Source organism: Lutra lutra, chromosome 18 (assembly GCF_902655055.1).
Source record: "Lutra lutra chromosome 18, mLutLut1.2, whole genome shotgun sequence".
NCBI classification, from domain to species: domain Eukaryota; kingdom Metazoa; phylum Chordata; class Mammalia; order Carnivora; family Mustelidae; genus Lutra; species Lutra lutra.
In genome coordinates, this window is record NC_062295.1 from 19,422,991 (window position 1) to 19,447,471 (window position 24,481).

General features: G+C 51.9%; 1 protein-coding gene and 1 non-coding gene across 2 annotated transcripts; one reads left to right on the forward strand and one right to left on the reverse strand.

The window, feature by feature from the left end:
• Positions 1-2,475: 2,475 nt before the first annotated feature.
• TRNAL-UAG (transfer RNA leucine (anticodon UAG)) lies at positions 2,476-2,557 on the forward strand. Its single transcript has one exon. It is a non-coding gene; the product is annotated as a tRNA-Leu (tRNA).
• Positions 2,558-6,095: 3,538 nt separating this feature from the next.
• Positions 6,096-24,044, reverse strand: SDR42E2 (short chain dehydrogenase/reductase family 42E, member 2). Its single transcript, XM_047712876.1, has 11 exons — positions 22,911-24,044; positions 22,368-22,463; positions 21,272-21,329; positions 20,507-20,625; positions 19,859-19,934; positions 16,437-16,519; positions 14,771-14,908; positions 14,168-14,233; positions 11,779-11,842; positions 10,393-10,466; positions 6,096-7,560 (listed from the first exon to the last, which is right to left on the reverse strand). Exons 1-11 carry the CDS (start codon positions 23,784-23,786, stop codon positions 7,321-7,323), a joined length of 1,890 nt encoding a protein of 629 aa, XP_047568832.1. The 5' UTR covers positions 23,787-24,044; the 3' UTR covers positions 6,096-7,320.
• Positions 24,045-24,481: the final 437 nt, after the last annotated feature.

Consider the following 24,481-nt stretch of genomic DNA (forward strand, 5'->3'; position numbering starts at 1 on the left):
GCTCGATCCCAGGACCCTGAGATCATGACCTGAGCCGAAGGCAGCGGCTTAACCCACTGAGCCACCCAGGCGCCCCTATTAGGGGGGGATTCTTAAATAAGGCTCTACTTCCTGCTTGTGGCTCCTTTTGGATCCTCCAAAAGAACAGACCCCAGTTTGGCCACCTCCAGACAAAAATTCTGTGAGATCTTGGGTTGGGCAGCTCCAGCCAGAAGCGTTTATCTCTGAGTTTGTCTGGGGCCACATAGCAACTTGGAGTGGCCTTAACCAAACACGCAAAACCACTGGTACAAGGAGGGGTCTTGTGGCCAATACTGTTCTAGGTCCTGGGGTTATAGCTTCCGGTGAGCAAGATAACCTGGAGATGACATTCTAGCAGACATCCTGGTCTGGTCCTGGGAGAGACTCAAACACTTTCTTAAGGCAGGGGTAGGGAGATGCACGTGGATAATACCACTAAGTGGTCAGGAGCACCCAGCCAAGAACTCTGGTGGTGAGCACAGTGAGGTACTGGGAGGAGAGCCTAGGTCCCTGGGAGTCACCACCACCACATTCACATTATGTACATTTACAAACATAACACAGGGCTTCCTGAGTGGCTCAGTGGGTTAAACATCCACCTTTTGCTCAGGTCATGATCCCAGTCCCACATTCCTGCTCAGTGGGGGTCCTGCTTCTCCCTCTCCCTTTGCTCCTCATCATCTCTTTCTCTGTCAAATAAATACCAGAAGTCTTTAAGTGCCTGATATACATTACCACGTTCAATCTTCTTCTGCTTCATTCTGGTGTAGCCAAGTGCCCAGAAGAGTGCCTGACCCCCTGCAGGTGCTCAAGGTATATCTGCAAATGAATGAGTTTGAGTCTCACGGAAATCCTGGGTATTACTATCTCCCCATTACAGGGATGAATAACAGGTCTGGGGAGAAGTAGTTTTTCCTAAGGTCACACTGCTAGTCAAGGCTCAGACTGTGTGATTGACAAGCCCATGGGCTGGTTTATCCACCGTATTGGATTCCAATGACTGCTCTCACAATTTTCCACAAATTTAGTGGATTAAAACAACACTCTGGAAGTCAGCTCTGGAAGTCAGAAGTCACATGTGTTCCTTTTTGTAAGCTCTAGGGGAAAAGGTATGTCCTTACCTTTTATAACTTCTAGGGCATTCCCTGGCTTGTGGCAGTATCACTGGGACCTCTCTTTCTGTCTTCAAATCTCTGATTCCTGTGTCTCTTTTCTAAGGATGCTTTTGATTACACTGGGTCCACCTGGATAATCCAGAATAATTTTCCCATCTGAAAATCCTTTATTACACTAACAAAGTCCCTTTTGTCACATAAAGTAACATACAGGTTCTGGGGATTTGGATGTGGACATGGTTGGGGGCAGTGGCATTTCAGCTTACCACATCCACCTGTGTATCTCTACTGTACTGTATTTTTGTTATCTTCCTTAAACGTTTAGCAAGGAAACGGATACATCTAAGAGTACGTAAAATTAGAAAAAAGTGAATTAGAAGGATCTGAGACTCCTGAAGGAAGAGGAAAGGGAATTGAACTTGAATCAAGTCTCAAAAGAGACTTGAATCTTATCTATATATAGTATTCAGTGTATTTTTAATCAAAGAATCTTTGAAGCAAATATACAAAATGTTAATCAGTTTTGGGTGATGGGAGATAGAAATACGCTATGTACTTATGTATTGTATATTCGATCTGTATTTGTTGCATTAAAAGCAGAAAACACTGAAACAGCCTGCACAGAAGAAGGGGAATCTTGGGTCTTGGAAGGGTCTTGGGTCTCGGGAGGGTTTTGGGAGGGAAATCGTGGGGCCTGGAGCAGCTGAGACAAGTCATTTAGCCTCTCTGCACTTCAGTTTCTTCCTCCCTAATATCCAGACAAGAGATACCTTTGAAGAAGCCCAACAGGCTAATTAATCCGCAAAAACATTCGTTGACGTTGTTAACAACATTCACCTGGACCGGTGATTCTTACCTCGCGGTGGCAAGGACCAAACCATGGGGGCACCCAGGGCTTGCAGAGCTGAACTGGAGTAGGGATGGCGAGTCCGCAGGCTGGGGACCTAGCCGGGTTCTGTGCAGAGCAAGGTTCCCCGTGCGACCCCAGCCCCGAAAGGGAGGAAGCGACAGCGCGGCACCGCCCCCACGTGGCCGTAGACAGTATACGACGCGGCAAATCCAAAGCACACACACGTGGGGACTGCATATTAATGTTTAACATTTGGGAACTCTTCTTTCCCTTTTAGTGCTGCGTTCCGACCGTAGTCTTTGCTGCCGACCAAGAAAGTACTGTGGTTCCAAGGCACAGAAATGAGCCAGGGATCAAAACTCCTTTAATACGCGCAGGAAACGCTAAGCTGTTATTGGGCATGCGCAAATCCAAGGGGGCGGGGCCTCGGGGCGTGAGTCGTCACGTCACTAAACTAATATAGTTTCAACGGAAGCAGCCGTAACGGGCGGTAGCGTGGCCGAGTGGTCTAAGGCGCTGGATTTAGGCTCCAGTCATTTCGATGGCGTGGGTTCGAATCCCACCGCTGCCACACCCTTGATGGTCTCACTTTTCTTTGCCTAAACTATTTAGTTTGTCATCCTCTCCCAATGCAGGCTCATTTTTGCTCTTAAAAAAAAAAAAAAAAAGGAATGGAGAGCAAACGCAGACCGGGCCCTCACCTGCCCTAGCCAGTGCACAAACCCAGCAATCCCGCTATCTAAAAAACAAAACCAGAACTGTCTCATTTCCAAGGGAAAATCATCTGAGATAATTTTAATAGTTTCCAGCAGACTGCCTACAACTCCAGGGCCGGAGAGGCTACAGGGAGCAGACCTCATTATCCCTCAAGGACAAAGGTTAGGGGGGTGATTTTAATTATGACTTGAGTTAGGTCATAATTGGGAGGTTCCTTTCCAGCGCCCTCTGTGTCCTACGGGGAGCTCCAGCTGACCCCACAAACTTCTGTTGGCAGAACTGGTGTCAAGCGACCCTATGGAAAGGTTGCGGCATCGGAGGGCCTGCCCCACGTGGGGCTATCAACCTCAGAGTCCCAGCTCCATTGATCCATCTCATCGTGGGTCTTCAGGCTTGGCTCAGAGGCCTCTCATCTATTTATTTATTCAATAATTATGTATGAAAGGTCTTCTGTGTGCCCAAAACCAAGATCATCCTGAGGCTACAGATCGCACAAGGCCGGCAGGTCTGCTCAACTCGGTTTTACAACTGCAGTAAATTCAGATTACACCTGTGAGGAGTGTTCTAAAGTGCGTGCTAACCTGTCTCAGGGTCGACCGAGGAGGTAACATTTAGCTGGGACTTGAAATTGAGAGGTCCGGTATGTGAAGGTGGGAGAGGGGAGTCCCAGGAAGAGGAAACAGCAGGTGGCAGATCCCAGCTGCAGATGAGAGCTGGGCGAGTTTGAGATGCTTTGAAGACAATTCAGGGCAGCTGAGCAGAGAGCAGCGCAGATGGGCCAACGGCAAGAGATGAGGTTGACCCGTTAGGCATGAAGGCCCCATTGAGGCTTTGAACTTCATCCTGAGGGCAATGGGAAACCATCAAAAGATTTTACATGGGAGGGTGGCATGTTCCAATATGGGGTTCATAAAGTTCCCTCTGGAAGCAGGAACAGGAGGGTCCATTCAAAGTCTACTGCAGGTGTCTTGGAGAAAGGAGAGTGACTTGAACCATGCTTGTGACCGTGGGTAGGACCAAAAGGGTGGGTCGGACAGATATTTGGAAGTGATCTGACAGAACTCCCTGATGAGGATGTGAAGAACATGTCAAAAGTAATGACCAGGTTCAGGACTTGAGCCCCTGGCTGGTGGCACTGGTGGTGCCTTTCCTGTCCCTAGGAGGGAACACAGGATGAAGAGGAGTTTGTGGAGAAGACGATTTCAATTTGATTCACACTGAGTTTGAGATGTGGGACATAGGCTTGAGTAGGAGGTTGGACACAGAAGTCTGGAGGTCAAGAGAACGTTCTGGACAAATGATACAGATTTGGGAGGTGGTGGAGACTGAGGCCATGGGAATGGATGGACTTGCTCAGGAAGAGTGCACAGGGGGAATGGAGGGGCCAAGACAGAGTCCCGAGGAATGACATCTTAAAGGGAGGGCAGTGGGAGAGAGGGGACTGAGGAAGGCCAGCCAGAGACAGGTGGAAAACGAGTGTGGTGTCCATATAGACCAAGAAGAGTATTGCAAAGAGGGGGTAGAGGGAGTATGTTGAACACTGCTAAGAGGCTTGGCAAGATAAAGACTGAAAAATATGCATCGGACTTAACAATTTACAGACAAGGTCAATGATGACCCTGATTAAAGTCATTTTGAGGGATGTCTGGGTGGCTCAGTCAGTAAGGGTCTGACTCTCTGGTTTTGGCTCAGGTCATGATCTTAGGATTGTTGGTTCATCTCCCATGTCAGGCTCCTGCTCAGTGCAGAGCCTGCTGGTCCCTCTCCTGCTCCCTCCTCTCCAACCCCCACCACCCCGCTCTCGATCTCTTTCAAATAAGTAAAATAAGCAAAATCTTTTTTAAAAAGCTATTTTGAAGAGACAACTCATCACAAAGGAGCAGTACTGAGACAGGAAACGGGGAATCAAGGGAGAATATTTTTAAGATGAAAGAGACTATGAGGATATTTAAAAAAAATTTTTTTTTAGTAATCTCTACACTCAACATGGGGCTTAAACCCACAGCCCTGAGATCAAGGGTTGCACACTCCTTCTGCCGAGCCAACCAGGCACCCTGAGATTGGAGGATATTTTAGACACCCAGCCTTGGGTTTACAAAGGAAATAGCTTCAGCACCCACAGTGGGACACTTATGAATTCACCTTGATGATCCATTCAGATTGGATCTGTTTTCTGCATTCATGTTGCTTCTACTCAGTATTTCCAAGTAAACCAGGACCTCCTTCTCTCAGAACCTGAGGTACAGAGGGCTGAGTTACCTGGACAGCCTCTAAAATCCTCATGGGGACTCAGCTGTCCGTTGGGTGGAGGGACCGCCTCCTTTTCCACTGGGTCAAGACACAGGAAAGGAGCGAAGCTTTCTTAGCAGAGTGACCCACAACTGCTCCCAGGCCCCAAGCACAGATATCCTTAGATATCCCGAGCCTCTGGAGCCTGGGAAAGAAAGGACTTAGAGAAAGCCAGAAAACAAAGAAATTGATCTTTTGTTTTCCAGTAGCTGTGTTTTGGCAGAAGACAAAAGATGTAGAAGATTATGTGAACAGTGAAAGCCTGTGCTCCCTGCAGCCCTGAGAACAGATTTCTCTGGATTGATAGAGAGGAAGGTCAGAAAGAAGGTGGTGAGTTTAGAGGCATGGGCATTACTGAGAAGAAAGGGAGCCCAAGGGCTGCTGGCCCCAACGGTAGATGCCAGAGCTCGAAGGAAGCCCTGACATGGTTGGGGGGGGGGCAGAAGAACACACATCACTCTGTGTGGTGTTTAGTGAGCCTTGGGCAGCTCCCCCATAGGACTCCAGCTGCAGAGGAGGAACCCCCACCTCGTCCACGTCAAAGTTAGATATAACCCCAAGTTCCTCATCTACACAATGGGAACAATAAACCCAACTGTAAGGGTGGCCAGAAGAACTAAATAAAAGCAGAGAGATGACCCTTTCAAACTCTCAAGCATTAAACGGACACAAAAGGATTATTACTGAGCTTTAAAAAAAATCGTAGGCATGTGTTCGGTTCAGTCGAGCAAAGAGGAGCAAATGGTTCTTAGCAGCTTCCCAAACTTTCTTAACTGTTCTGCAGAGAGGGATACACTGGGGATGGCCACGTTGGCTCTCACACATTCACTCCCCTCCACCACAGGTGTTCTTAGGCTTGATGGTTTTCTTCTCTGCTGTAATGTGCAGGTGCCCATTATGATACATACATAGATATATTTATACACTAATATCCTGGTACTAATAATTAATATGAAGGCAATGGGGAGGGGGTGTTTCTGTGGAGATCAAGGCTTGGTGAAATGCTGTGGGTTAAAACATTAAACAAAGATTATGGTGATCACCGCTGCCCCCTTATTAATAGAAGAATATGAAATATGAATATGTAATATGAAATATGTAATATGAAATTACAAAATAGGACAAAAATAAGTTCTAAATCTTCCCATTATAATTATATTGGTACTTTTCCAAAAGGTCCAGTCCTTTAAAAAGCTATTTGAGATATAATTTACACATAATATTAATTTCAGATGTACAACATAATTTGTGAAATGACCAAGTCTGGTTAACACCCATCAAGACATACAGTTACAATTTTTTCTTGTAAAGAGAATTTTTAAGATCTATTCTCTTAGCGACTTTCACATGTATGATATAGTATTATTAACCATACTCACCATTACATCACCGCGACTTATTTATTTTGTAACTGGAAGTTTATACCTTTTGACCACCTTAAAAAGTTTTGTTTTGGTTTAGATCCTTGCTGGTACAGAAGCCTGTGCTTAATAAGCTAAGTCAGCCCCAGGCTAGTTAACCGGAAATCCAAAAAGGCTACGGGCAGCCAGGCAGAAGTCTAGGTCTCCCGGGTCCCTCCAACCCTGACTATCAACACAGACGGAGATAACACATGACTGAGTGAACCCAAAACATTAAGGTAGCAGCAGATCAAAAGCAACTCTCCTGGAATGAGTCTCTTCAAGACGATCTCAGGACAAGCACAGAGGAGCCCGAACGGCCAGGAGGGTCCGGTGTCCCTAGACAGGCAGCATTAGACTGGGAAATCTGCAAATGCTAGCCAGGCCTGTACTTGCCTGCTGGAGACGACTCTGGCCAGGCCCCAGGAACTAACCTTAGGAGGCGTGGCCGGAGAGGGGCGGGGAGTCGGAGAGGAGGAGGGCGGGGCTATTGCCGAATGACAATTAGGAGAGTGGAGGGACAAGATCCAGAGGGAGGGGCAGGGCCAGTCCGAAAGAGAAACGAAGGGGAGGGCGCAATCATACCGGTAGGGCCAGAAAGAGGGCGAAACCAGAACAGAGGAGAATTCGAGGCAGAGAAGGGTGGGTGAAGGCCCGGAAAACGGATGAAGCTGTGCGGCTACCTGCTCAGTAACCCGGCCAGGCCCAGACTCAGAAGGCGGGGCCAGGGCCCAAGAGGCGGAGCAGAGGCGTGTCCAAGCCCGGAGGTGAGGACAGGGCGGAGTCAAGACCCGGGGCGGGTCCAAGCCTAAAGGGCGGGGATGTAGGCGGGGAAATGGGCGGAGAAAATCCGGAGGCTGGGCCGGGGCGGGTCCAAGCCCGGAGGATGGAGCGTAGGCAGTAGGCGACTCCGGCCAAGGGACGAAGATCAGACGAAGGACCGCGGAAGGCCTAGCAGGTGCAGGGCCAGGGCGAGCAGCCCGAGCAGCAGCAGCAGCCCGAGCAGCAGCCGTAGGAGCGTCCGCGCCGTACAGCCGCAGGGCCGCTGGCTCGTGGACCGCACATACTGTTCCACGACGTCCGTGAAGCGGAATTTGTCTGGCGCGTAGCCAAGCTGGGCGCGGGCCTTGGCGATCTGGAAGGTGTGCGTCACGGCCACGCTGTGCACCTGCGGGGAGAGGGCAGCCGAGGGGCGAGGCTATGCGGGTGGGACGCACACTCCACCTTGTTTTACCGAAAAGGAAGAGAGGGCAAAGGTTTCCCTTTGATCGCACAGCAGTTTCAAAGAACCTGTGGGCTGGATCTTACTCCTGCGATGCAGGGGAAGGTTTCCTTTGTCCCTCCCATCTGCATTTTCCTCGAGGGCGCCGCCTCCAGGAGGCCTTTTCTGCAACTCCCCCAGCCTAACTGAACTTCTCGGTCCCCCAAAAGGGAAGGCCCCACTCCCACAGTTTCCCTTCCCCAGCCTAGCAAGGCGCTGGGACTCAGCAGGCACTTGCACATTCTTGGGTATGCTCTAGGAGAAGATGACCGCCCTCTGTGGCCTGGGTGCTGCTCTCCGGAAAAACTACCCCAGGAAACGCTCTACACAGTCCTAGGGCGCAACCTTCTTGCTCCCTCCCTGGTTAAGCTTCCCTAAAAGAGGAATTCAATTATACATAAACGATTACTCTCCAGGGTCTGGGCTGCCGTTTCTTTCCCCCTGCTGGGGTCCAGGCTTCAAGGGCGGTACTGATAGCTATCTGTAACTGAATAGGCACTGTGCTTGGCCTTATCTTATTTAATCCCCTGAGGTGGTACTACCACCATTTCCTCTTTACATTTTTTTTTCTTTACATATTTAAAAATTAAAAACAGAGAGGTTAATTGACTTGCCCAGATTCACACAGATAACTCAGATTTCAGCCCGTGCATGCTCTTCCCTGCTATGCTTGGACTGGGAGGATGCCCTCCCACCTCATTTCTTCCTCTCCTGTTCCTCAGCTGGACCCTGGGAAGGGGTGAGAGAGAGCTGCTCAATTCTCCCATGGCACAGAAACAGCCCCTGGCCAAGCTGCTATTCTTGGACGCGTGTAGGGGAGAGGGCAATCTTGTCCCTTTTTGCCCCAAGTAGTAAGTTCAGGACCTTGGGAGATACAGCTGGGGGCTAGATCGGCAGGGTCCTGGACACAATGCCCTCAGGCTTAGATGTCACCTTCCTTTGGGAAGTCTTAACTTACTCAGAACTGGCTGAGGTGCCCCTTCTGTTGTGCTCTGAAGTTCCTCATGGTTTCCTCCAATACAGCCCTTATCGCAGCTTCCCGATTGACAAGCTGTCTTCCCCTTTGGGCTGTGAGTTCCTGGAGGTAAGCGCTATGTTTTGCCTTCGCTACTCAGCACAATGCCTGGCACACAGTGGGCGCTCAAAAAATGTTCAACGAATCAGACTCTGCAACTGGAGGGCTGGTTAGTATACCACAGATTGACCAGCAGAGGGCGCCAGAGCCACAGTGCCCAGAAACAACCTTCGCTAAAGAGGGATCCCTTACCCCTTGGTTGAACAGGGAAACCTGTAAGTGAAACCAGAGGGAGGGGAGCTAAGTCCCACCCAACCATAATTCAGCAGCAGTTCCGCAGCTAATCCACGTGATTTTGATTCCTGAGTCATTTTACAAGCTTGAAAGCATTTAGGTTTGGTCTGGGTTCAAATGTCAGCTGTGCTACTTAAGCAAATACTCATGGGCAGGTCACCCTGTGTGTCTCATTTCCTCTGGAAATGGAGATGACAATCTACAATGCAGTAGTGAAAATAAAATGAGATAAGGCACAATGCCTGGCGTACCCATCACTCAATAGATGGCTGCTATTGTCACTCTGTTTTCCTCTGCTAGTCTGGATGGCCCAAAGGAGAAACCACAGGGAAGTCAGACAGTTCTGAGCTTGAGTATGAAGCCAATGCCAGAACCTTGTGACCCTGGAGAAGTCACTAACTTCTTCAGTGCTCAGTTTATTATAAAACGCGATCATAATCTCTTACCTTTCCTAACTTAGCAGGACATCAGAGAGAATCAGATGAGAGCGTGAGCTCAGAGGATTTTGCAAGTAACGCCAAATGCTATTTACAATGTACATTAAAACATCCTCTTTTAGGGGCGCCTGGGTGGCTCAGTCCATTAAGGTTCCACTCTTGATTTCAGCTCAGGTCATGGTCTCAGGGGTCATGATCCCAGGGTCATGAGGTTGAGCCCTGAGTAGGGCTCCAAACTCAGCACTGAGTCTGAGAGTCTCTCTCCCTTTTCCTCTGCCCCTCCCCCCACTTGCACGTGCTCTCTCTAGATAAATAAATAAAATCTTAAAAAAAAAAAATCCTTGGGGCACCTGGGTGGCTCAGTGGGTTAAAGCCTCTGCCTTCGGCTCAGGTCATGATCCCAGGGTCCTGGGATCGAGCCCCGCATCTGGCTCTCTGCTCAGTAAGGAGTCTGCTTCCCCCTCTCTCTCTGCCAGGCTCTCTGCCTACTTGTGATCTCTGTCTGTCAAATAAATAAATAAAATCTTGGTTTCAATCACCTAATAAAGAAATAAAATTTTAAAAAATCCTCTTTTAGGGAAGCCTGGATGGCTCAAGTCAGTCAAGCATCTGCCTTTGTCTCAGGTCATGTTCCCAGGGCCTAGGATCAAGTCCCGCATATGGCTCCCTGCTCGATGGGGAATCTGCTTCTCCCTCTGACACTCCCCCTTCTTCTGCTCTCTCAAATAAATACATAAAATCTTAAAAAAAAAAAAAAAAGAATGAGATGACAGGGATGAGGAACCAGAGTGCATCACATTTCAGACCCGGAGAGCACTCAGCCTAAGCAAAAGCGCAGAGATTGGGATGATTCTAAAGAAGCTGGTGCTAAATTTGGGCCCACCTGGAAGGTTCTGATACCTCAGACAGCCATCCAGTTATGGCGTAAAAGGGGTGAGGGGCTGGGCCGCTGGGGGTGTGGACCAAGAGCTCCCCCAGCAGCAGCCCGCTTACCTCGCTCCGGGTCAGCAGCGGCGGGATGCTACAGATGGGCCTCAGGGCCAGGTGCAAATACTCCATCACTGCAGCTGTGAAGGGAGAGAGGGGCCAGTGACCAGGGTGCCTCCCTCTCTGGGAGCTCCCGGAAGGCCCTCGGGGACAAATTGGGGGCATTATTTGCTTTGCTCCAGGGAGTTGGGGGGAATCTCTTCACTTTGCCAAATTCTCCTGTCCTTGGATTCCTTTAAATCGGCAGCTCTCAGCACATGCTGGGGTGCCTTGTTTGGCTGTGAAATGTGTCACGAGTAAGTTGTCATTAATATTAAAAGACTGACATTCGAAAATAAATCAGAGCAGATTCAGTTAGCTCAAATCATGCCTCATCCTTTCACTTCTTCTATTTCAGTGCGGTCTCTTGAGGAGAGAGAGACGTTGGAGCAGTGGTTCTCAAGCATGTGAACCACCAGACCACTTAAAAAAAATGCTCACCCTTGCCTTCCTCTTGGTGATGCTGATGTAGTTGGTCTTGAGTTGGGGCATTTTGATATTTTATAAGCTCCCCAGTGACTTGGATGTACAGGCAAAGCTACGAACTCGGGGGCGATAGCTCGCTGGGAAGTGGAAATGTATATACCATCCTGTAAAACTACCAGAGCGCATGGCCGATCTCTTCCCACCTGGGGCTCAAAGAGCATCCATCACTGTGACAACGCTGGGCATGAAAAGTCACCTCGCATGAGGGGCCTGGTGGGCAAAAGTCAGCAGATCCCTGCCTTAAATGGCAAGCATCCCAGTGCATTTAAAATACAACTGATCTATCGCTAAGGTCTTCCGGGAACGCAGTTGCTTGTGATTTGAGGGTCACTACCCCCTGGGGCTGACGACTCCATGCCTGGCTCTGCATTCCAGCTGGAAGGAGGCCACCAGAGGTGGTGATGGGGGGCGGGGGGCTTGGTGAGAGTAGAGGCTGACCTGAAGGGTGAGGAAAAAGCTCCCCATACCCCAAAGGCAGCCTTGACTTTGGGGTGACCTTGGGGGACAAGGTGGCCCAGGAGACTGGTGTGATGCCTCCTGCCACAGGCCCCAGGGCCGGGTGTGGGCTCAGGAGTCAACAAAGCACAGGTATGAATTCTGCCTGTCCCGCTTTCTCACTGTGGCCCAATCATACCCACCCTGCAGGGAGGACAGGTTTATACCCAGCCAGGACGAGGGGGAGGAGGCTGCGGGGCAAGGGCAGGTGGGGCTCGGAGCACCTGCCCCTGAGAGTGATGGTCTCCTGAGATCCTGTGTCCTCAGTGCCTCACTTCAGCTCTGCCTATTCCTGGCCCTGGGCCTGAAATGAGGCGGTGCCCATGCACCCGGCACACGGAGGAATTTTACTACACATACTCCTCTCCTTACCTGCTAGGTAAACCCAGGAAGTAGGCACCTGGATCCAGGGCTTGCTGTACCCCAGCTTCTCAAACTGCAAGGAGACATGGCCTGAGATGACAACAGGTCTTCTGGGGGCCAGTTTGAAATGTCACATGTTCCTTTTACCCTGGGGTGAGCGGAAGTACCCTCTGATGTCCTGCCTGCTCACCCAAAGGGAAAACACCCCGCGGCCAGCACCAACCCTGTGCCAGTCTTGAAATGGAAAACTTTGATCTAGAAAAGTAAAGTAGGGCTCGAATGCATAGGTCGGTTGTTTTTGTTTTTCTCACCATAGCACATACCCTCCCCAATGGCCATCCCCCGGCCACCCCATCCCTCCCACCCCCTCCACTCCAGCAAGCCTCAGTTTGTTTCCTGAGATTGAGAGTCTCTTATGGTTTGTCTTCCTCTCTGCTTTCGTCTTGTTTCATTTTCCCCTTCTTTCCCCTATGATTCTGTCTTGTTTCTCAAATTCCTCATATCGGTGAGATCATACGATAATTGTCTTTCTCTGATTGACTTATTTTGCTTTAGCATAATATCCTCTAAGTTCCATCCACATATTGCAAATGGCAAGATTGGGTTTTTGATGGCTGCTTAGTATTCCATTGTGTATATATACCACATCTTCTTTATCCATTCATCTGCTGAGGACATCTGGGCTCTTTCCATAGCTTGGCTATTGTGGACATTGCTGCTATAAACATAGGGGTGCACGTGCCCCTTTGGATCACTACATTTGTAATTTTGGGTAAATATGCATAGGTCAGGGGCACCTGAGTGGTTCAGTCATTAAGCGGCTGCCTTCAGCTCAGGTCATGATCCCTGGGTCCTGGGCTTAAGTCCTGCATCGGGCTCCCTGCTCAGCAGGAAGCCTGCTTCTCCCTCTCCCACTCCCCCTGCTTGTGTTCCCTCTCTTGCTGTGTCTCTGTCAATAAATAAATAAATAAAATCTTTTAAAAATATATGCATAGGTCGGTTTTTAATCTGGGATCATTCACATCATTTAGTGACTACTGACGTCTGCCTACAGCCAAAGGCACTTATCCAGGGCAGCCGCTTTGGAAAACAGTCTGACAGTTTCTCAAAGGGTTAAATAAAAGGAGAACGGTCTGGCAGCTCCTCAAAAGGTTCAACAGAGAGCTACCACCAGACCCAGCAATAACACTCTTGGGTGAACACCCAAGGGAAATGAATACGTACGTACACAAAATACGTATACATTAACGATCACAGCAGCATTAGTCATGGTAGCCCCAAAGTAGAAAAACCGTAATTTCTATCAACAGATGAAAGGATTAACAAGATGTGGTATGTTCCTAGAAGGGAATGTTTTCTGGCAACAGAATAGAATGAATATTGATACAATGCAGGCTACACATGGACAGACTTGGAAAGCACAAGCCAAAGGAGAGAAGCCCAAGATATTGTATCACATGTTTTCATTTACAGGACATGTCCAAAGAGGCCAGTCGACAGAAACAGAGTAGGCTAGGGGCTGTGTGGGGCTAGAGGTGAGGGTTGGGGTAAAGGCATAATTTTGGGGGGGTTCTTTTTTGGAGGGTGGGGAACTGTTCTAAAATTATGGTGATGGTTGTACAACTCTGAATATATTAAAAACCATAAAATTATGTGTTTTTTTTTTTTTTTTTTTGGTCAGAGAGAGAGGGAGAGAGAGCAAGCACAGGCAGACAAAATGGCAGGCAGAGGCAGAGGGAGAAGCAGGCTCCCGCCGCCAAGCAAGGAGCCCGATGTGGGACTCGATCCCAGGACGCTGGGATCATGACCTGAGCCGAAGGCAGCTGCTTAACCAACTGAGCCACCCAGGCGCCCCAAAATTATGTGCTTTAAATAAGTGAATCATACAGTATGTGCATAATATCTCAACAAAGCTATTGATCTTGTGCCTGAATGCCTCGAGGACAGATCCTCCAGCCCAGCGTTGCTGGTCGACCCTTTCCAGGCAGTGCTGGCCCCAAGAAGGGGTCTGTAGGATACTGGACAAGGAGGCCAGGGTTCTCTGAGGGCCAGCACCTCCCTTTGTGCCTCAGTCTACCTTCTACTTACCCCCTGTGGAGCTCCATCGGACAGTATGGGGGTCACACAAGCAAACGTGCACAGGGCAAGTCACGATAAATCAGGAATCAGGCCGGGAGGGACTATGGCAAACCAGAGGAGTACAGGGTCCCCTAAAGGGGCAGCCACACCCAGCTCAGGCCAGTTCCAGTGTTGCCCAGTGGACACTATCAGCCAGAGCTGGTTTTTAATGTGAAAGCTTCTGATTTTGGGGACAGAGGAAAGGAGGACAAGGAGAGAAGATGTGCAGAATCCTGACTTCTCACTCGGGGTGGGGGTGGGCGGATGTCTGGGCACCTACCAGGGGGGCCATCCACTCGAAGAGGTTGACGCTCTCCCCATCATTGATGTAATATGCCTGGCCACTCTGAGGGGACACACAGGGAGGGGAACATTCAGGCACCTGCCCCCCAGCCTGACGCGACCCTTCCAGATGGCTCAGCAGCTGCCCTGTCCCCCCAATTGCCCTGAGCAGCCGCTGACAAGTCATAGCCATTTTCCAGCCCTGAGGACAGACCTGGGTAATTCCCTTTGAATTCGGGGGCGGTCACCCTGACTAGGTTTGTGACCTCCATAGAGTCACTTAACTTCTCTGGACCTCAGTTCCTTCATCTGAGAAATGGGAAGAAAACAACAGGATCTCCCTTTTGGGCTGTTGGGAAGATTACATGGGATGGCATATATAAGATTCTTAGCATTTGGTGACCATGACTTCAGGACCAACACCTGTGTCACAGGGTCACGGCAAGGAGCTCTCTGTAAAGACCCTCTCACCCCAAGCTTCCCTGAGCCTACGGTCCTATGGACCATCTTGAGTTGGGGAGAAATGGGTGTGAGCCAGGAGTCCCCTAGGGGCATGGAGTGCCTTGCCCGCAGCTGGGTGGGGGAGGGGAAGGAGACTCACAGCCACGTAGCCCTTGGCCGCAGTGAGGGCCTCGGCTGCCAGCACGTGGGCCTGCACCAGATTGCGCACGTGCACCCAGTTCATCCGCGTCCTGCAGTCCCCGAATCGGAACATGAATAGCCTCTTCTTGATGTGGCTCTGGAGGGAGTGATAAACACAGACTCAGGCCTGGAGTGGCTTTGAATACTATTTATATGATGATGGCTCCCAAATTTCCAGCTCCAGGCAGAACTCTCTGGCCCAGATCCCTGTCCCGACATCGCCACGTGGTGGTCACTTGTCCCTGTCCCGGAGCGAGCGCCTGACCTTCCAGCTCCTGTTCAAGTCCCCCCCCCCCCACCTCACTGGACAGCACTCGCAGCTTAGGCTGAAACCCTGGGGCCTCCATCAGCCTTCCCTTCTCTGCACTCCTCGTCCAACCCATCTGCAAATCTCACTGGCTCCGCTATTTCATTCTGTCCAGAACCCAGCTGCTTCCCACCGTCCGGGCTGCTGCCCGCCTCCTCTCCCCGGAGACGGAAACAGCCTCCGAACCTGTCCTCACTTCCACCCATGGTCCCCAGGCTTGCTCTCCACACAGCCAGGGGGATCTTCCCGAATCTTCGATCCCGTGTCTCCCCGCTCAGAACCTTCTGCTCACCCACCCACCCACCAAAAGAAGTCTTGACAACGGCCGAAGAGGCCCTTCTGATCTGGCCCAGCTACCTCTACGAACTCCCCTGCCCACTGAGCTCCAGCCATGCGGGATCCCCCCAGGGTGTGCGCCAGGCTCCCATCTCAGAGCTTTGCATTGGCTGTTCCCTCTGCCTGGAAGGGTCTCCCTCCCACCTAGCGTGATGCACCTGCCACCTGCTCAAGGAGGCTCCCTGGCTGCCCGGGTGCCCAGCTCCCATACCCTGCTCCCCCTTTCGGGTTTCTTTGCATCACACCTCACGCTTTCAAACACTCTTCATCATTTATCATGTTTATTCCCCATCCCCTGTGAGAACAGAAGCCCCTCCAGGGTGGGAATGGTCCGTTTTGCCCACTGATCTGTGGCAAAGCCCAGAGCAGCGACCTTTCTCATTCCCAGGTTTGTACCCAAGCTGCCTACTTGGTTTGAACTACATTTCCTCTCCCACCGCATTTCCTTGGTTCATTCTCTCTTCCCCTTCCACACAGCACAGGCACAATCCTGGAGCTCCCCTGTCGGCTCGCTCTGCTGTGCTCCTGTATTCTCGTTCTTCCCTCCACACAGGCCCGGCTGCACTGGCTTCGTGACTGTGGCGTCTGTCTCTCTGACCAGGCTGGGAGCGATCTGAGGACAAGGCCCACAGTCCCTCATAGCTGTATTGCTGGCACCTGACTCTGGAGGGAGGCTTTCTAGAGGAAGACCTTGGGCTGACAGCGTGGGCTGAGCTCTCAGGCCCCCGGGGAGCCCACAGGCTCCCTATGCCTCTCCGGGGTCGTAGCTCTGGGACTCCCTGACCTATGCCTAACCCAGGCAGGTGCACACTGAGACCTTTGTTCCTGGTGGGTCCGTAGGGGTAGGGACATCTCCCAGAACTAAGAGTCCCAGGCTCGGGATGTTGTTCCACAGAGAGATTGTGGGCTGGAAGGGCCCCGATCCATGCACACAGCAGCCAGGCTCGTCCTGAGCCTCAGGCCCAGGGCCAGGCTGACATACCGCCACGCGGGGCAGGTGCCTCTGCTCTTCAGGCCCATAGATCCCTGGGGGCCGGAGCACACACGTCCGCAAAGTGCCTCCTCCTAGGATACAGGGAGGGGAGGTCAGGGGCCTGGGGAGGGGTGGTCCAGCAGGGAGACACACAGAAATGCTGTCCAGACCTCCTGGTCCTTGCCTGGTTAGCAGGGAACACAGGTCCTTGGGGCTTCCTTATTCAATTAATTATTCTCAGTCATCTGTTAGTCATTTAACAAACAACATTCAGAGGATGACCAACCTCTACCCCCAACACTGGGTCCTGGGAATCCAAGGATAACCAAGAGGAGAATCCAAGGATAACCAGGAAATGGTCCTTGTCCTCACGATGCTCACAGGCCAGTAACAGAGGTAAGACCTGGGTGTGGGTATGTATACGGCCCAAGAGTTCACCCAGCACTCGACAGACGTAATCTCCTTTCACTCCCTTCAGAGTCAACTGTGCCCATTTTACGGTGTACTCCGTCTTCCTTTGGGGGCCCCTCTCTCTCTGCACAAGGTCTTAGGGGGCTATCAGTCTGGATGCACCAGAAGTGTCACCGTCCCCTGAGGTGGTGGCCATGGGACCCAAGCTGGGCCAAGGACATATTCACACCGGGATCTGAAATCTTACGAGTGGGTTCATCCTGAAGAGACTGGTCGCCACCTCCTGCTGCCCAGTCCCTGGGGCTGCCCCGACCCTATCCTTTCTGAGCCCTGGTGGTCACTTTTCTGGAAGTTTTTTTCCGAAAAAACGATCCTACATCCTTCTACTACAAGTTCCTTTTCCCATCAACTCAGCCAGGGCCAGTGTCATTGGTCATAACCAAACACCCTGACTGCCTCCCTGCCAACATCCCCACTTTACCATGAGGCCAATATAGTGGCTTGAGGGGTGGCCCCCGAAAAAGATAGGTCCATGTCCCGGAACCTGCGGATATGACCGTATTTGGACGCACGTCTTTGCAGATATAAAGAAGGATCTCAAAATGAGATCATTTTGGATTACCCGGTGAGCCCCAAATCCAACATCTTTGTAAGAGACTCACAGAGAAGACACATGTGGACCCTAAGAATGCGGGGGGCCACCATAAGCTGCTGAGACCAGGAGAGTCTCCCCTACAGCCTTTGGAGGAAGATCAGCCCAGGATGATCTCAGACACCTGGCTGTGAACTGAGAACCATGAGAGAAGACATTTCAGTTTTAAGCCACCACGTTTGCCATCAATTGTCCCATTTGCCCTGAGCTGCGATATGCAATCCTGGGGCTCCGCGTCAGAGACCAGAGCCCTCCACGCTGAGTTAGAGGCAGAGTCTCAGGGACCTGCTTGTGTTAGCAGGGACTGGAAATCATCCAGGGTGACCATGGCTGGACTCCTGGAAGGCAGGTATCAGGTGAGCTTTTCTGTAAACAGTCTGCGGCTAATTTTAAACTCTGGGTCACCTGGGCATGATGGGGGGAGGTCTGGCTGCAGCGGACATTGGCCGGTGGGGCGCTAGGCAGTGACGTCAAGGAGGGGCGGAGCCCAGGGTATCCATGACTCCTGAGCAGGGAAAGCTGGGGATGCTCATATAAATAATTCTTGGCCAAAGGATTAAATGTCTGGTTTGCAGGCTGCTGCTCCGGCCAGGGAAGGCCCCAGGCAGAGAAGAGAATTCAACCACATAGCATCAAACCCCTGGGAAAACCCAGCTGGATGTGTGTTCGCACTGGGGTCAGGGGTCAAGACCTGACAGGTCCAGGGTGCCAGGGCAGGATGGGGAAGATTTTAGGGAAAAGAACCCATGCTCGATGGCTTGCTCAGCTGTGGCAACAGTGAAGCAGGATGGTTGAGCTCCAGGCTCTGGTGTTAGATTAGACCCTCCTGGTGTGGGGGGAGGGGGAGTTCAAATCCCACCTCTGCCACCTAACAGCTACAGGACCTTCAGGAAGTCTGTTCACCCTGCAGCCCCGGCCTCCCCTCCATAAATCCACAGATCATCATTGCAAACATCTGTCACTCTCCAAATCTACCTGGCTCCTGAGTTTTTATACTTTAGATAGTAAGAGAAACCACATTTTCTGATTCTTTTTCATTTCTGGGTTTTGGAAAGCGAACAGTGATAATTTGGACAGCAAGGAATTTATCTGGATCAGTCTGGCTCCTGAGTTTGGAAAGCAGGGGACCCCTCAGGTTCTTAGTTCATGCAGATGATGTGAAGCGTTACTGAGAACTCTGCACATAAAATGAGCATGTAAAACAGGGCCAGGAAGTGCTTGGCAAATGCAAACTGTCCATATTCCTTTTTTTTTTTTTTCTTTTTAAACAGTGCCTGTTATTATTTTATTCTCATACGAGCTCTTCGAGGGAGATTCCATTATCATCCCTATTTTGTTACAGGTGAGGAGCCTGAGGCATGGAAAAAAGTATATTGCCCAAGATCACATCACAAAGGTAGGAGGTGGTGGAGCCTGGATTTGAACTCACCTCAGCCTGAGCCAGGGTGTGGGAGCAGCCACTGTGTCATACTGACACCTATGTTCTTTTTCAGTTTTTAAGATTTTTTAAAGCGTGTCATGGGTGGGGGGGTGCAGGGCAGAGGGAGAGAGAGAATCCTGACGCAGACTCCCCACTGAGCGGGGAGCCCAACACAGGGCTCAGGCCTAGGACCCTGAGATTGGGACCTGAGCCAAAATCAAGAGTCCGCCGCTTAACTGCCTGAGCCGCCCAAAGGCCCACCTATCCCCGTTCTAGCACTGCTTCTCTGTGACCACAGGAGGGCGCCGCAGCTGAATCATCCAGTAAATTATTGAACTTGGAACCTTAGAGCCCTCGCTCACATGGGCCTTCCGCCGAGCTCTGCCTCATCCCATATTCAGGATTCTGCACTCTGTTAACCTAAAGAACATATTTGGGGCACCTGGGTGGCTCAGTGGGTTAAAGCCTCTGCCTTCAGCTCAGGTCATGATCCCCGTGTCCTGGGATCGAGCCCCACATCGGGCTCTCTGCTCTGCAGGGAGCCTGCTTCCTCCTCTCTTTCTCTCTTTCTCTCTCTGCTGCCTCTCTGCCTACTTGTGATCTCTGTCTGTCAAATAAATAAATAAAATCTTAAAAAAAATTTAAAAAGAACATATTTAAACTGGATCCTCTCCTACGTGGCAGAAAAAAGACCCACTTCTATCTGGCCTCTTCCCTCGCTCAAGACAGTGAGTAACATGAGGGCAGAGACTGGACTGGACTTTCTCAGGACTTTATCCCCAGTTGGGGGTTGGGCACACGGCAGGGGTCAGAATCTGTGGAGTGATGAGTGTCGAAGGCCCTGGGAGCTGTCCTTTTCCAAGAAAGGTGAGCCTCAGAGATACAGAAGCTAAAAGCCAGACTCCCCCACGCACTCTGGGGGCGGCGGCTGGGCCCCAGGGTACTCACCTGGGAGAGGAGTTCCGTTGGCCATGAGGGTCAACTGGTCGGCGATGGCTTTGGTCCGCGAGTAGTGATCCGTGTGCTGCCGGAAGACAGGGACAAGAGAGCCACTGGGTAGGGTTCGGCGACCCTGCTGGCACTGGGCAGGCCCCTCTGCTTCAGACCACACAGGGGTGGGATTCTGGGGACCCCCCCCCCCTGAGGAATGGCCAAGTCCTGAGCCCCAGTGCCGTTCCTTTCCCCCCGGGGGGGCAGCCACAGGAGCAGAGTTTGGAGCAGTAACAAGAAGCCGGGTCCCTCCACTCAGGGAGGCTCCTGCCGGCACCCGGGGTCTGCTCTGGGATGCGGGTGGATGCTGCACGTGGGCTGGATGGACTTCTTCCGTGTAGTTCTTTAGTGCTTGTGGCTTTTCCCCATAACATCCCATTTCCTGCTCAAGGCCAGGTCTGTGTGATTTCAAAACCCCTGCTGCTGGCGTGACCCGCTGAAACAGGAGACGGGTCGTGCTACTCAGTTTTGGGGACCCCTTCTTCCCGGGACTCACCCTGAGTTGAGAGGTTGACCCCGTTTTCCACCCATCCCGACCCTGTGGCCTGGGGTGGGGGGTTGTCCCAGGCCCTGTGGCCCTGCCCACCTCTCCTGGAAGCCAGGTACCTTCTCCAGCGGGAAATATGGCACAGAGTCCTCATCACCCTGTTCTATGGGCTTCCCGCCGAAAACGACGTTGACGGTGCTGGTGTAGATGAGCCTTGGGACCCGCCGACGGACACAAACTGCAATGACGGGGCACAGGGCAACACACACACACAGAGCCCATGTGAGTGGGAGTTTTCTGAGGAGCTGGGACCCAGTCTTGGACACACATCCTGGCCCTGGGGTCCACCCAGAATCCAGAGGCACTCAGGAGGGAAGGGGTGTGGGTCACGTCCCTGCTCTGTGGGGTCCCAGGGGCCAGGCTGGCTCACTCCTTCTCAGTGTGGCCGTAGGCCCTGAGCTACCTTTCTGGGGACAAGTCCGAAGAAAGTCTCACTCGAAGGGGACATAGAAAAAAAGACAATCTAGAATCAGAGAGAAAAACAGGACAAGCAAGGCAAGACATGCCCAGAGGCCGCAGGTGTGGGTCTTGTATTTTGGGGCTTCAGTGACTTTTCTAATCCCAAATCCCTGAAACGCAAACCCCGTGCTACCTGTGTCCCCAGACATGCTGTGGCCACGCTGACCCACCCCACATGGAGGCCTGGGCAGGTCCGCAGTACAGTGAGGATGTGCTGCCCACAGGCCCTCCGCTGGCGTGGGCAGGGGGAGGGGAGGAGGGTCCCCCCTCTGTCCCCCTGCCCTGTCCCCAGAGCTGGGCCTGTGGCAGGAAAGGGGACAGAGCAGGAAACACACAGCAGGTCACACTGAGCTCTGAGTGCCTACCACTGATCACCAGTTTGGTGCCTCCAACATTTATAGACTCAATCTGCTCTTTTTGCAGCTAAAAGACAAGAGGGAGGTGGGAGAGTCGTGGTGCTGCTCAGGCCTCGTCATGGAAGGCGGGTAAAGCTGGACTTCGGGTGGGGCCAGGCGGGGATGCAGACTGTCCGGGCTGGGCTCAGGAGCAAGGATCTGAGAGGCCCGCAGGCGGTCTCTCTGCGCCTCTCCCTCCCCCCTCGTTCTCTCTCAATAAATAACTAAAAAAATATTAAATTAAAAAAAAGAATATTTTTAAAAAACCCTCAAACAGTAAAAGAGGTGTACAGGAAAAAGGAAATTTCCTTCCCACTCCTGATTCCCAGCCTTCCCCCAACCCCCTAGCAGAGGCAACCACTGTTACAGTCTGTGTATTTCTAGAGATAATCTATACTTATGAAAATCAGCACACAAATACAAATGAGCATATCAATATTTATCCTAGTTTCTTCCTTTTTTAAAAAATACAAACAGGAGGATACCAAACACTGTTTTTGTGCCATGGAAATTATTCTGTTATCTGCACATTCTGATAGAACTTCAATGTGTGGATACCTTACAATTTATTTAAATAGTCCTTAACTGATGCATTTACGTTACATCCTGTGTTTTGTTATTATGAACAAAGCTGCAAATGTAGGCGTAGTGTGATTTCGGAACCTGAGGGTATCTCTGTATGTTCTGACAGGCCCCCTCACACTGAGGAGGTTCTGACGTGAAAACCAGTACAGATGAGGAAACAGAGGCTCAGAGAGGTTAGGTTAACTCGCCCTAGGTCCCACAGCTAGAAAGTGACAGAACTAGCATTTGGCCCCATGGATGCAAAATGTGGGCAGGGTTTCCGTGTAAGTCCTTCCTGGATCAGGTGTCCCCCATCTAAGTACTAACCAGGCCCCACCCTGCTTAGCTTTCGAGATCAGCCATAGACCTTCCTGGCTTAGGTGAAGGGTGATAACAAACACACAGCATGGTGGCAGGTGGGGTTGGGGTGTGTGTGTGTGGGCAGAACCAGGATCTGAAGCCTGATCTAACTCCAGCTGCTGTATGCGGGGCGGGGGCTCACCTTCTCAGCACCGGACATTCCATAGGAGGCCACGTGGAAGACACAGTCCACCCCTTCGAAGGCACGGTACAGGGCTTCTTCATCGCGGACATCCGCCTGAAACAGAGAAGGAAGAGACGGGGACCGGAGGTATGGGTCCAAGGCAGAGATACCAACTGTGCGCCTTGCCAGGTCCCAGCCCTGATCCCATAACCCCACCCTGGCCAAGCTCCTGTAGGAGAGGCTGTGGGCAGGAGGTACTAGATGATTCTACAGGGTGTCACTGGCTTCAGCGTCACTGGCCCCATTTATCAAGCTAAGTCACAGGGGCTGTGCTGGCTGTTTTAAGCGCGCTGTCTCACTGACTCCCTATCGACCTTCGTGAAGCCTTCCTTCCCTGGATGAGAACACAGAAGCTCCAAGATGTGGAGCCTTGTTGCCCGGCTTCAACAGTCCCACTCCAAGAGCCTGTGCTTTTCACTGGCCTCACATCAGATGCTGTCCCCATACCTCCACCATGAGCCTGGGCCCCCCACCCTTTCCTCAAGATGCTCATCACTGCACCTGGATGAACTCGGTCCCCGGGGACAGCTCCCACTGCGGTCTGCGGAGGTCGAGCAGTAGGACGGAACTGCCACTCTTGGCTAGGCTGGAACCCAGGCTAAAGCCCAGGTAGCCTCCTCCTCCGGTCACCAGAATCTTCTGCCGAGGGGCCTGCATGTGTGTGGCCTGAGTCTTTAGCTGCGGGGTTGATGTAGTGGCTGTCTCTGGCTCACTGGGTTTGGGCCCAGTTCCAGACCCACTTCTGGGCCGAGGCTCTACCCCTGGTCCAGGTAATGGTGCAGCTTCTGCCCTAGGTACCGGCCCAGGGGCTGACCCAGCTCCTGCCCCAGGCCCCAGACTCAGCCCAGGTCCTGATGTAGGACCAGGTCCTGGCCCAGGTCTGGACCCAGCACCAAGCTCTGGTCCAGTTTCCAGAACCACACCACGTCCTGGCCCATGTCCGGACACAGCACCAAGCCCTGGTCCAGGTTCTAGAGTCACACCAGGCCCTGGTCCAGTTTTCAGAACCACACCAGGCCCTGGCCCATGTCTGGACCCAGCACCAAGTCCTGGTCCAGGTTCTAGAGACACACCAGGCCCTGGTCCAGTTTCCAGAACCACACCAGGCCCTGGCCCATGTCTGGACCCAGCACCAAGCCCTGGTGCAGGTTCTAGAATCACACCAGGCCTCGGCCCAGGTCCTGACATAGCATTAGGCCCCAGAACAGTAGCAGGCTCTGCTCTAGATCCTGAAGCAGTACCTGGCCCGGGCCCAGGCCCTGACTCCGACCCCAGGCCTGAGATTCCTCCCCAGGCCTGGCAGACAGGGCAGCCCTTCTCACCCTGGCCTGCAGCTCTGCAGGCCTCCGGGGAGGAGGCTGCAGTGTTGGCCTTCATCCTCTCCTGAGCCGTGCGGGCCAAGGGATCTGTCCGCCTGCAGAGAAAAACAAAAGAAAGGATATTCTTGAGTTGTCTCAAGTCATGTGGAGTAGCAGGCTAAGGGGAACTCCTGGTGGGGCTCAGAGACACTCTGACTTTCCAGTGAAACTGCCCCTTTCAGAATTTTGAGAACTTTCAAGGTGCTGCTTCCTCCCTTAGAAAGAGTCAGAGACAAAGGCAGTCAGGCCTTGGACTTTACAGCTGGGGAAACTGAGGTGCAAAGTCACACTGCATGGCTGAAGTTTACACCAAGTATTCCTGATTTCTCTACCAGTTCCTTAAAATCCCAGTTCTTGTGTAGCACCAGAGGAAGACAGATCCAATCAGGCCCAAGGGAACCTCACCAGACTGGGGGGTGACTGCTTTGTGACTGGGAAGATGGGGAGGGAGGGCTTCCTGGAGGAAGAGGGGGAAGGTAGAGGAGGGAGATGAGGGAGAGAAGGAGAAATAGAGGGAGGAGATGAGGAGGAGGAATCCACACAGGATCCAAAAGGGCTCTGTGCTCAGAAACCGGCACGCGATTCCAAGTGTCGCACAGCTTCTACCTCGAAAGCTGCTGCCTCCAGTTCTCCCGGGCCGCCCGCTGTGCAGGGAGCTGGCACTACAGGTCTGTCCAAGCCCTCTGCTGGATTCAGGGTCAGATGTGTGAACCC

What these genes read in the sequence shown, in the direction of transcription:
- SDR42E2 (XM_047712876.1), bottom strand. Translation starts at nt 23,786, where the DNA reads ATGAAGGCCAACACTGCAGCCTCCTCCCCGGAGGCCTGCAGAGCTGCA. An exon ending in GGCACCTGCCCCGCGTGGCG is followed by an intron (nt 14,909 to 16,436) that starts GTATGTCAGCCT and finishes CACTCCCTCCAG; the next exon opens with AGCCACATCAAGAAGAGGCT. An exon ending in TTCCTGGGTTTACCTAGCAG is followed by an intron (nt 10,467 to 11,778) that starts GTAAGGAGAGGA and finishes CTCCCTTCACAG; the next exon opens with CTGCAGTGATGGAGTATTTG.